Genomic DNA, 13760 nt, shown 5'->3' with positions numbered 1-13760 from the left:
GAAATGGCATGTTACTCATATAGTAAATATCATAAAGTAATAATGGGCCATGTTTAGCTTTTGAATAATAAAGAATATGACATCTGTTGTGGTAACTTTAAAAGTGGTTAAGGTTCTGTTAGAATGTTTATGTTCATGTATAAGTGCATTGTTTGTGTTCTATGATTGTTTTGAAGATCTTTTTTTGACTGCCACATTCTTGTATCAGTATTGTCTTTGTATACGTTTCCAGAATGAATTGTTTCATTACATAAAACATATCATGTTTCTTTGCATGAAAATGTACAGAAATACAGTCACAGTTGAAAGTTTTGCCAGATCTATGCATGTTTGTAGCAAACGTTGTATGCTGTTGTACATAGGAATCATAAGCATGTCTCTTTCCTTGACAAATCAAGACATTTAAGGCAGATGTTAATCATGGACAAATCTCTCAAATTTTTCTCTTCAGTATGATTATGTTCAAGCTTAAAAAGGCTTGGTAAAATAATAGTAATGGGTATGATAATGGGTAAATTAAGGTACTTTAATTGACTGCCATCTAAATGATAATGAATTATGTATGCAGTAATTTTAAATGCGGCCATCTGGGTGTGAATTATTGATTTTCAATTGAACTGCCTCCTGTTATATAGAGGTATTCAATTGTATCTCTTAATATAATGTTACCCCAAGGCAAACAGGTCTGCCCCTCCCAGATCTGCTTCATGTTTAACCCTACATGTACAGCTAGTCCGTAACAGGTCTGCCCCTCCCAGATCTGATTCATGTTTAACCCTACATGTACATCTAGTCTGTAACAGGTCTGCCCCACCCAGATCTGATTCATGTTTAACCCTACATCTAGTCTGTAACAGGTCTGCCCCTCCCAGATCTGATTCATGTTTAACCCTACATCTAGTTTGTAACAGGTCTACCCCTCCCAGATCTGATTCATGTTTAACCCTACATCTAGTCTGTAACAGGGGTGCCCCTCCCAGATCTGATTCATGTTTAACCCTACATCTAGTCTGTAACAGGGGTGCCCCTCCCAGATCTGATTCATGTTTAACCCTACATCTAGTCTGTAACAGGTGTGCCCCTCCCAGATCTGATTCATGTTTAACCCTACATCTAGTCTGTTCTGCAGAAGCGAGGGTAAAACATTATTGAAGGAATTTCATAATTTACATATAACATAACTGACATACTGAGGTTCTTTTTAGCTCAAAAATGGCAGGTTGATGTGACACAACATTTTCTTTAAATGTAAATAATATAACCTGACATTAAATATTTTATGTCGATAGTTCACAATTGTGCAAGGAAGTAAGCTTTTATTAGACTTTACTCCAAAACCTTATCAAACAACAGAGGAGGCAGACTGTAGCTCATAAACAAGACATAAAACAGTCAATAATTACACAATTACTTTTAAATACATGTAGTCGTCACATATACATAATTAGATGGTTGTGGACTAGCATTTGATATGGAGTTAATTAATTATGTAGCATGGTATTGACACCATGTGTTCTAAGAACACCTTGCTGACAGGTGTAGGCAATGCAGTTATTGGTCGGACATAATTGGGAATCTTAATTTAAAAAGAACTATATTTCAATGCCTGACTACATTGTTTGATGCATGCGCACAGCTTTTGCACTCAAGTTAGCATCAAAAGCAGTGCTGTTTTTGGAGGATTTGGGTTTATATAATGTGATATTGCACTTGATGACAATTGTCATTAAAATTGAAGCACTTCAAACAACCTAATCATTCTGGGGTAGTTGCTTGAACAGCAAGTACTTTTGTGTTTGTTGAGCAGTGTTCACTGTGGAGTAAGTCAAACTGCACCCATGTCTGATGTGCTGGCAATAAAGCCTCCACTTCAGTTGGTGCCTAAAAAGTGTCACAAAATGAAATGTGAGTGAGACTCGCGTGTGACATGCCTTGAAAATTCAATTAGACTGATAACAAACAAGAGAAATATAACTTTTGTTCATTGAACATATAACCAAACCTAAGTGATAATTTTTTTAACACAGCTGAAGCATTTATGTTGGATATTGCAATAACAAGTATTTATTTCAGGATAAAATTATAAACCCAATTCTTATTACTCATATAACCCAACAAAAGCATTTGAATATTTTTCTTTCAGCTGGAGGCATTCTTATTGATGATGACGGAATAGTGCGTGATGACTTTGACCTACATAGTAAGCACGGCAGTTCCACCCACTGGACTGACTCGGGCCTAGGGGGAGACAAGCGTGGCAGCACCCCATCTACACTACGACAACTGGACTTGCAGTCGTACACAAGCTTTGACGATGTGTCACGAAACTTGGACGAGAGCCACCTGAATATCAGTGACTTTGAAGCCTCCAAGGATGACATTAGTTTTGACAATGAGTTTGAAGACAAACGAGGGAACTCCAAGACGCTGACAAAAGGAAATAGAAGTGGCTTAAGCAGCAGAAGCAGTTTTGATCATTCTTTGAACTATGATGACGTATTTGATGAGCGTGACGACAAGAGTGAATCCAAACAGGATTTATTTGGTGAGGAGTATTACAAACAGCTTCAAGAACTTGGTGTGTTAGTAGATGAAGATGATTTCCCTCAGCCCCGGGACTCTCTGCAGGAGTTTGAAACCATTGAAAGTAACTATTCTCGAGATTATGATGATGTAGAAGGTCATGTTGGTGATGACATTGAGCAGTTCTTGCGTACTGAGACTGTCACCCCAGTACGAGGGTCTATGGACATTGAAGGACCTGGTGATGACAGGAGGAGACAAGCGCAGCCAGTGTTTGAAAGCCATGGATTTGAGTCTTTTGAGCGCGATTATGAAGTAAATGAAGGTAAAAGAACAAGGCCTAACACAGCTAGTTCAACAAGAACAATCAGCAGTAGATCTTTTCCGGAGATTTCTCCAGAGGAGGCACTTGAATTGTACACTGAAAGACTGCATTCTTTGGATAATGATCAGGATAGTATTGCCTTCGAACAGACTCAGAGTCAGAGTGAGAACAGAGACAATGAAGATGAAATTTATTTTGCTGCAAGTCAAGAACATGATCCTGAAGATGATGATAACAGCCCAAAGCCTGCCAAGCTTCCAGCTTATGATATTGAGAACAAGCCTTCTATGACTCCAAAACACAAACATAGGTCAAGGTCCGCACAATCCAGTGATGAAAGTAGGTCAGGGACACCTCAAGGTCATAGCCAGAGTTATGATGTTTCTGACAGAAGTAGATCCATAACACCTCAACCTCAAGAGCAAATCATGGAAAATAATGGTTACCAAAGCAGCGACGACAGGTTTGATTCTTTTACACAGGTCTCGAGGCTTGACTCCCGGAACAAGACCCAAAATGAGTCTGACATGTTTAGACCAGAATCAGCACTGAGTCAGTTGTCTTCTGTAGCTTCAGAAGGAAGGACAGTGAGGCCCAAGGTGAAACCAGGTCATGGAAAACCTCCTACCCAACAGAGTAGCAGTCTGTCACATGCAAAGTCTCAGGAGAGCTTCTTTGATCTGGAGGCTGGTGGCACCAAAAAGGTGGAAAAAGGTCCAAAGAGACTTTTACCGAAACCCAGTCCTGGGGAGGAAATTAATCAAACTAAAATAATGAAAAGTAAAAGTGCCTCAAACCTGAACACTTTAGGGCCAGTGAAACCCACCCATATGAGTTTATCTGAAATACGGAATATTAATATTGATGACCCAGAGATTGACCTTCTGGAACATGACAAAAGTGACCCAAAAAGTGCTGCTTCTGACGTCCCCAAGGGAGAATTAACAAAGAAGCTCAAACAGGAGTCAAGTAAACGGCAGCAAGCCACTCAACTTGTGAAGCAGTTGCAATCAGACTATGACAAACTGCTGTCAAAGTATGCGCTAGCTGAGCTCACCATTGACCAGATGAGGCTGGGAGCCAAGATCTCTCTGCATGCCCAGTCTCCCACCCCCAGTCAGGCCACCAGTGGTTCCCTGCAATCAGCCCAGCATTTACACATGTTACAGTTGACTGGTCCCCAGCGTGGCTCTGTTGTCTCAGCTTCACCACAGCAGGCTACACACAACCACTTCTTTCCAGGTAAACTTTATAAATATTTTGCAATTCCTATCAAATTTAAGGAACAAATTTTTATAAATCATGTATCAGCAGTGTTTTTTCTCACCACTTTGGGAATTGTAAGGGTACAGGTCACATATGAAAAATTAGTGTCATTTCAATCCAAATAGTGAACTCACATTCTGTAAAAGCTATCAGGAGGATCTCTCAAACCAATTAGTTACATTAATGCATTCAAATAAACCTGTTTCAATTATTACCTTCACTTGAACTTAGGTCAGAATAGCATCTTTTAACAGGACTTTATTGCTCATGGATTCTTTAATGTGTCTAAGTTTCAGTTTCGTTTCATAAATTGCAGTCATGTTTGCATACTAATTTATTTCAGTTTTGACATAAATAATGACAATCTCCTTTCTTAGTTGTTATCTAAATAGCCTTCGATGGAAATACTGCATCCTGAAGTTTTTTTTGTTATTATTATCCCCACGCTTTTTGAAAAGCGTGGGGATATTGTGGTTATCTCCGCCGTCTGTCTGTCCGTCCTGGCCACTATCTCCTCCTACACTATAAGCACTAGAACCTTGAAACTTACACACATGGTAGCTATGAGCATATGTGTAACCCTGCACTATTTGGTATTTTGATCTGACCCCTGGGTCAAAAGTTATGGGGGTTGGGGTGGGGCCAGGTCAGAGATTTTCACTCATTTTTTTGCCCCCAGTATGGTGCATTGGCCATAACTTTTGCACTATTGAAGATAGCAACTTGATATTTGGCATGCATGTGTATCTCATGGAGCTGCACATTTTGAGTGGTGAAAGGTCAAGGTCAAGGTCATCCTTCAAGTTCAAAGGTAAAAAAACAAAGTCCAATGAAGTAATAAGCTTTAAAGGGAGGTAAGTAATGAACCTGCCAAATGATATAAAAATAAATAAATAAATCAAAGCGGCGCAGGAGGGGGCATTGTGTTTCTGATAAACTCAAAGGTAAAAAAAACAAATCCAAGGGAAGTAATAAGCTTTAAAGGGAGGTAAGTAATGAACCTGCCAAATGATATCTTTTTTTTAAATAAATCAAAGCGGTGCATGAGAGGGCATTGTGTTTCTGACAAACACATCTCTTGTTATATGTTATTTTACATTAACTTCTTCATTTCTACACCGATTCACTTCCATTGATACTGAACATCTCTTATGACAATACGGTAAATCTCAAGTATGCATGGCCCCATTACCAACTATGGGGTGCCCCCTGGGTCAAACATGCGGCGTGGGGATACGCGTCGGCCTCTGCCGCGCCATTTCTAGTTAGTGTTATGATTTGTCATAATTGTTCACACAAAAGCGCAGTGCAATTTGGATGGTTCCCATTCTCACACTCAATGTCTATAAGAAACAATGACAATTTGATAACCAGGCCACCAAACTTGCAATAACTTCCCGTAGGGGTGTGTATTAACTGATTAGAATTGCAGTAGTTACTTGGAAAAAAAGAAAGTACAAAAGCAAGTTGTTGATCTTTGCTGGTATTTATTCTGTGATTTTGGAAAGTTTCACCTTCAATTTGGGAAAATATTCAGAATGTCCAATTAGGAGTTGTACCGGTTTCTGATAACAACTTTATATAAAGGAAAAACAGTTCATTTACACACCTACAGTGTATTCAAGCACTAGTTCTCCACACACATCCAGGGCCTTGCAATAGTCATGAGGTTTTTACAATGTTTCTTGCAGAATTCTTTAAGAGCTTTTCAACGCAAAATAATCACCAGATTTTCTGATAATCCTGCAATACAAGACATCCTTACAAGACAGGCTTTGTTTGAGTTTGAACATTTTAAGCTTGCCGGATTTTGTTTCTCAAAGAAATTTTAATCTTACATAGTAAACAGCAAACCCTCAATTGTTGTTAATGAGGTCTCATTTACAATGCAGTTTACTACATTTTTAAATATTTCAGCAGTGCTTTCCAAAATAACACAGTGAGATATCGATAAATATTATATGCCATCATGATGTTACATGACAGCGCCTGTTTCAATGATATAAACATGATGGATATTGGTGGATATTTTACAAAAGCTTTCAATTAGATAGTTTTTATGACAAGCTTGTCTTTGAATTAATGATCATTTGTTGTAACAAAGAACAAAACGTTCAATGTGAAATTAAAAAAAATAATGGTGGATAGTGGATCATATGAAATAATGTGAAAGAACAAATGGTAGAAGACAGTCAGTTCTGACCTGGAAAGTAGTGTAGAGACTGCATTTAACTAAATCATGCGAGGGGGTAGCATTACTCTGCAGTTGTACAGTTTTGAGTTACGAAGTCCACCCCACTTGTATGCTATAGATGAGGTCTCTGAACGCAGTGGCTACACTACATACACAGGTATACCAAATGTTAATGACTCTTTTGCTTTAAATACAGCATAAATGTTTTATTTTTTTCGAGAAAATGTTGTCATATTTATTAAAATGTAATACAAATTATTATACCTCAAGTAAAAATCTCACAGTCCTCTGCGCAAGAACGTTTTTATTTAGCTACAATGTATTCAATATAAAGGACCAGGCTTTTGCATGCTTTTAATCAGGATAAAGGATTTACACAAAATACATGAGCAGTGCGTATTTTTAGCTAGATTTGTTATCATCATGTGAACAATAATATTCAGCCATTATTTTTAGATAATTAATGTAATTATATTATTCAGAAAAACTTATTTTAATTCTGCGTTTATTAATTGTTTTATTTAATAGTCATTGTTATTAAATGCAAAAAAATGCATCAAAGTTAAAAGCAGTTGGTTATTGATCTAAATTCCGCCAGCCAAACAGATAGATAGTGGATATGAGGTAATTTAAATTGATGACATCCCTCAATACAATATACCAATATTCAGTGTAATGCAGAGAGTGATTATCACAACAAACTATTATTGATGTCTGTAAAAAAATATCATAGAGAAATGAACCATTTGCATTACTTTTGATTTTTAGCTCAGTTGTTTTTGGAGAAAACCCGAGGTATTGTCATAGCCAGCTCGTCGTCCACCGTCCGGTGTCTGCCGTCCGCCGTGCTTAAACCTTAACATTGGCTCTAAAATCAAAGTGCTTCCACCTACAACTTTGAAACTTCATATGTACATGCACCTTGATAAGTTCTACACACCACACCCATTTTGGGGTCACTAGGTCAACGGTCAAGGTCACTGTGACCTCTAAAAAAACAAAAACATTCTGACAAGCTTTCATTTATTCAAAACTGCACCCGCAGCCGAGCGTTGGCACCCGTTATGCGGTGCTTTTGTTCATTTGAATTGTAACCATTTATGTCAGAAAAATTTTGGATGTTGATTTTTTAGGGAGTGTTTGTCAAATGAACAAATTCAGGAAAAAACAATATATATCAGGGTAAGGAAAGTAATCATTACAATATACCACATATATATCACAGGTTGGTAGCGTGTGGCTATGATATTAATTAGTAAAAACATCATTTTGAATGATTAATAATCATATTATAACAAAAAATTAACTTTTCTGAAAAAAAATATTTCACTATCAAATATATATATAACAAGGTATGCAACTCAAAATCAGCCCAAAACGGGGTGCATCGCTTTGAACAGCCATATCTTCATCAATTGTGCAACGATTTTCACGATCTCGGTCTTATTCAACGCAGAAATGAATTTCCTTTCTGGAAATGTATATGTCTTGCAATACTTTTACAAATGCTGGGTCAACTTATAAGAAATAACACGATACACAACACGCATGACCCAGTTGACAGTGATCATGCATTCTTTATGAATGAAATCTCCAGTTGTAAAGACACACCTCGCATTGGACCAATGAAATCACTCGTATGTTTAAAATGTCAGTTAGTTGAAATGTATGTAAACAAAGGTTTCAAACGGCGCTGGACAGTTAGTCTTGATGCAGAATGTAACGACAAGAACGGTAACAATGTTTTTTCATACGTTTTATTGAATTATGGTATCGAACTGCATGAACTTTGTAGGGAAGTTGCCCTTTACTCCATGAAGATTTCAGTCTTAAAGACAGCATGATCACTGTCAACTGGGTCATGCGAGTTGTGTATCGTGTTATTTCTTAAAAGTTGACCCAGCATTTGTAAAAATATTGCAAGACATATACAACAACAACACCAACAACACTGTTTTGCAAAAATTATTGTTGTTTGTTTCCCTTCAGTTTATATGATTTTAAAACAGTAATGGATTTAATGAAACAAACTGGTTGTAATTGTGAATTTTACAAAAAAAGTTTTTCAAGTTTTAGACATTTCAATAAAAATAACATTTGTTTTGTTTTATTTGAAAGTACTTGATTTTCATATATGAATAGATATCAGTAATGTTGTTGTACCCACTGGAGAATGGGGTCGACAAATGCAATAGTATACCAACCATTCCAATAAACAGACATTAAACTATTATTGTTTAAACTTATTTTCCACTTGGCATATTTGACAAAACCTATGAAGATCATCAGACAGCCTATATTGGAAATCAGGCTTGAAACAATCCTAGCAACATTGGCTTCAGGAAGATTTAACTCTTTCAGTGCTGGAACCGAATTTTGAAGGCCTTTGCAAACAGTTTGGATCCAGATGAGACACCACAGAACATGGCGTCTCATCAGGATCCAAAGTGTTTGCTATTCTGATAGTTTTCTTTGAAAAAAAAATTGAAGAAAATGCTAATTTCAGCAGACAACATTTTAGCAGACAACAAATTTCCCAGCATGCAAAGGGTTAACATTGGCTTCAGTTGAAATGAATGAGCAGCACAATTACAGGAAGCACAAACATTGCTTTGTTTGTCAGAATATTTGACTAAGGAATTGACACACTGTTGGGACTACTATTGAACAGGGTGTTAAGCATTTATATCTAAGATGCAGAGTTAAGGGCTTTACTGTCATTCATTTTATTGAATTTTAATGTCTTGTTAAAAAATGTAAATTAAAGCCAAATACGTGGATCTTTTTAATTGCATTACCTAAATGAGTAACATACATAACAACTTTTATTGAGAGAGAGGGAGGGGGAGGAGGGGGGGGGGGGGGGGGGAGAGTTTAAGAGAGAGAGGTGTTTAATGTACTGTAGTTTAAAAATGACTAACGTGTCACATTTTATGTGTCACCTTTTATAAAACTCCACCTAACTCATTTATAAAATTTAATACTAAGTGTTGTTTACTGAAATTATGTTATGTCATGTTGATGATGCATTTCAGCAAATTATTCCATGTGATTTGTCAGTCAAAGAATATAAATTAAGGCCAATGAAATGCCGAAAATTATTTAAAATATATTTTTGATAAAAATATATGTGCTGTTGACATTGATCGAGAACTATTACCGGAAAAAGAACTGTACTTGTCTGTAAACTATATTTAAGTTGAAATAAGTCCTTGTACATAATTATAAAAAGTATGTGCTGTTGAATACAAATCAGTATAGGCTTTAATTGAGGACAGATTTATATGCTGCGTGCAGTAACATTAACATATCAGTTTGAGTCTATCATATTGCTTGATTGGTATCCAATATTTGATTTCACAGATTGAACAGAATTGATTTAAAAACAATAATCATTGGATTACTTGTTTTTATCACACTATTGACAGTTCTTGTTAATAATTTTCTGCAATTAATGGTATTTCATAACCATTTGGAGGTAAATTATTATTAAATCTAATATGTCAAATCAACCAGCGAGAAATATAAAAATGCTGATCTCAGATTTCTTGTTCGGCACATACTCGTCAATATCAATGAGTGGCCTGTAACATCTCTAAAGCTATGTTTTCTTAGGCAAGCATTTTTTTATTATTTGTTTTACGGGAGACCCCGACCCTATTTTTCGACAAATACAAATAAAAATAAAAGTCCCTTTCGTTTTTTTTATTTACATTTCACCCGCCAACCTGGTATTTTATCCAAAACTAGAAAAAAAATTGCGCAGATTGCCGAAAGTGTTGTTAAAAATGTGTTTATAATATGGGCTGTTTCGTTGTGCCAAGTCGACTTGTTAAGCGTCAGCGATTTAAATCATTGGCTATTGCAGCCAATACCACACGCTATAATTAGCCAATAGGTGAGTATTTAACAAATGATTTTCATATTGCATTTCCGAAATGGCGGACATTAACAACAACGAGACAAATGTAGCATATTTTAAAATCAAATTAATTAAAAACGGAGCAGAAACAATTTCAATTATACAAGTTAATCTTCAGAACACCATTGTTGACATCATGCCCATATTATGTGATACGAAATTAAACATAATTAGAGTTTTTGCAGATGATGAGGAAGTGTCACCATCGATAACTTTTGGTGTGTTAAAAAGTTTTGGGTAGGTTTAATAAATATGCGTATTTATTATGCCCCCCTTCGAAGAAGAGGGGGTATATTGCTTTGCTGATGTCGGTCTGTCGGTCGGTCGGTCCGTCCGTCCACCAGGTGGTTGTCTGACTCAAGGTTGATAACTCAAGAATGCTTGGGCCTAGGATCATGAAACTTCATAGGTACATTGATCATGACACGCAGATGACCCCTATTGATTTTGAGGTCACTAGGTTAAAGGTCAAGGTCATGGTGACTCGAAATAGTAAAATGGTTTTTGAATGATAACTCAAGAATGCATACGTGGCAAACAGGGCACACTCTGAACAATATTACTGAAGCAACTGGTCTGTAATCCTAAATCTATAATTATCAGTCCAATGAAACATCATCCTATTAGTAAAATACAGTGGATCAGTAAAAATATTATCAGAATATGAGATTTTTTGTATATTTTGTATATTAAATATTGTGCTAATGTTTAATTTTGTTGATTAATATAAATATAAGCAGGACAGCAGGGGAGGTAATACACTATTATATCTTTCTTATATACAGGGGAAACAAATGCAATAAGTTTAAATTTATTGTTACAGCATTTGCCTCCCTTGTAATATATTTAAATTTTACCAAATGTAAGGCTAACTGCATTTTTGTAATGCATACTACTACTACTACTACTACTACTGCTGCTGCTGCTGCTGCTGCTGCAGCTGCTGCTGCTACTGCTGCTGCTATTACTACTACTACTTCTACTACTACTACTACTACTACTACTACTACTACTACTACTACTACTACTACTACTACTACTACTACTACTACTACTACTACTACAACTACTTCTACTCTACTACTACTCTACTACTACTACTACTTCTACTACTACTACTACTACTACTACTACTACTACTACTACTACTACTACTACTACTACTACTACTACTCTACTACTACTACTACTACTACTACTACTACTACTACTACTACTACTACTTCTACCACCACCACCACCACCACCACCACCACCACCACCACCCACCCACCCACCCAAAACCACCACCACCACTACCACCACCACCACCACCGTTCACAGTGACAAAAAACGTATTCACACAATGGCTGCTACTACAACTTATAGCCCATATAGGGGGGCATGCATGTTTTACAAACAGCGCTTGTTAAAATGTAGATCCTGTAATATTTTTATAGATAAAAATCAACATCCCGAAATTGTGCAAGAAGTACTACTTTACGTTTCTTTTAATGAACACGAGGACTGAACCACAGGTACTTGCATTAATAATCCCATTCCCCACCCACCCATATATATTCTTTATTTTAAAAAAAGTATGCAACACAGCTTCTGAAGAAAATAACATTGGGTCCGGATGTTCGTATGTCCGTCAAAGTCACAAGAAAGTTTTAATTATTTTTCTTGACACATTAGCAAAACAACATGCTTATTATTCTTTATTCACTTAAAACAAAACACTTTTTCCATATATTAAACTGTATAACTATTTTTATATCAACATTTTAACCATTTTTCCGGTACCTTTTGACCAAGTTACGTCCCTTTGTTTGGATCAGTTCATTTAATTGAATTTTTACAGACGAAACCATAGTTTTGACTTTCAAAATGTCATGAAAAAGATAATGAAATTTATTTCTTAATTATTTGATCAGTTTTGTAAACCAGAAATACACTTAATGTATTTTTCAAAAATGAGTTATTATTCAGCCAAAATATGATGTGCTATCAACTGTACATAATGTTTTCATACTGCAGGATTTGTACTGCAAGGAATGCAAGTAAATTTATCACACCTCAGGCTCTGTTGATAAATGTGCTCAATTGGCTCTATGTATTTGTTCCAAGGGTTATTATTATCTTCACATTTATATAGCTCTCTCTGTTTATTATATATCCAAGAAAATGTCATTGCTGTTTCTCCTTAAAATAATACAGTCAACACATTCCATAGAAATTTTCATTTGAACTTAAACTGTGAATAAGAGGGGAACAAAATAATGTGCAAAAGTTTACACCATTTTATTTTGACAATACTGTGAGTCTTTTACGAAATTATTAAAATAAAATACTATTTTTAAAATATACAATTACATAGTTCAAAAGTTGTTTTCTATATATAATTAATCTTGCGAGTAAATTGTATACAGTCAGCAGAGTAATTCTACTAGAACAATTTAAATCCTTGCTACAAGTACTATTTAATTCTTTATACGGCTTTCACTTAAGAAAATGTTCAATGAAATAAATCTAGGTTTCTAGGTATATTGTGTCTTTTACCTCAATATTTTGTTGGGGCTAATGTGAAGCCAATGGACATGATACAAAACCTACGAAGATTACCGCCATACAATGCCACATAAAAAAAAAATTATCACCTAACCCATGCGTTTTGAGAGAATAAGATTGTTTAAGCTCTTTATTATATAAGTAAATATTAATCATGTGAAACAAGGACGGGTCATTTTTTACTCCAAATGTATGATTTGATCACACCTGAAAGAAAAAAACACTAACATGTTACACACCAAATATTGAACCCCTGACCCTTGCGGTTTCTGTGTTTTTAGGGATTATCAAATACATTAATCTATATAAATCAGTTGACCCCTGAAGCCCAAACAGTTTTTACCACGGAGACATGCTTTGAGGAAACTTAGCAAAGGAACCACTATACGGTTGGCATGCAACGTAACAAACCAATGGGCCTTGCGGTTTCAGATAATGATTATATTATTTATATTTATAAGCAAAACAGTAACCCCTAGGGAGGGCAAATTTTCTGCATGATTTGAACAAACTTCAAAAGGGAACCTCAACGATGTTACACACAAAATATTGAGTCATGCCCCTTGTGTTCACTTTACATATATAAACACTATAACTCTCTCTGAATATAAAATTAAATGCAGCACATGTTTTTATAAGTCTATAACTCTCGGTTTCTTAAATGAAATATTCACATTTTATGTACTAGAACTTTCACTACACAAAGTTTGGATCAAGATCAATTCAAGCGCAGTCTGATCAGGATCCAAAATGTTCGCTTAACATCTTTAGAAGTACTGACTGAATGACAATTATGTTGAACATGTTGGATCCTGATCATACTGCTCTTTTGGAGCCAAAATGGTCGCAATCGCCCAAAGGTCCAATTTCCTGTTACGTGGCTCATTTTTTCTCATGATTGATACAAATTATCATGATATAAAGCAAGTCTGTTGTATATTAAAGAGTATTTTTAGTGTGCATATTCCACCCATGGATGA

At 35.8% G+C, this 13760-nt stretch overlaps 1 protein-coding gene across 2 annotated transcripts in view; it reads left to right on the top strand.

Annotated features, from left to right (window-relative positions):
* LOC127838312 (uncharacterized) overlaps nucleotides 1-13760 on the top strand; it is an 87742-nt gene that overhangs the window by 15195 nt on the left and 58787 nt on the right. For both annotated transcript variants that reach the window (XM_052365974.1, XM_052365973.1), the window contains exon 4: nucleotides 2144-4090. In XM_052365974.1, coding sequence (XP_052221934.1) covers nucleotides 2144-4090 — 1947 coding nt within the window. The remainder of the gene's footprint in view (nucleotides 1-2143; nucleotides 4091-13760) is intronic.

This window comes from Dreissena polymorpha, chromosome 7 (assembly GCF_020536995.1).
Source record: "Dreissena polymorpha isolate Duluth1 chromosome 7, UMN_Dpol_1.0, whole genome shotgun sequence".
Lineage (NCBI taxonomy): Eukaryota > Metazoa > Mollusca > Bivalvia > Myida > Dreissenidae > Dreissena > Dreissena polymorpha.
This window is presented reverse-complemented; position numbering and strand designations above follow the sequence as displayed.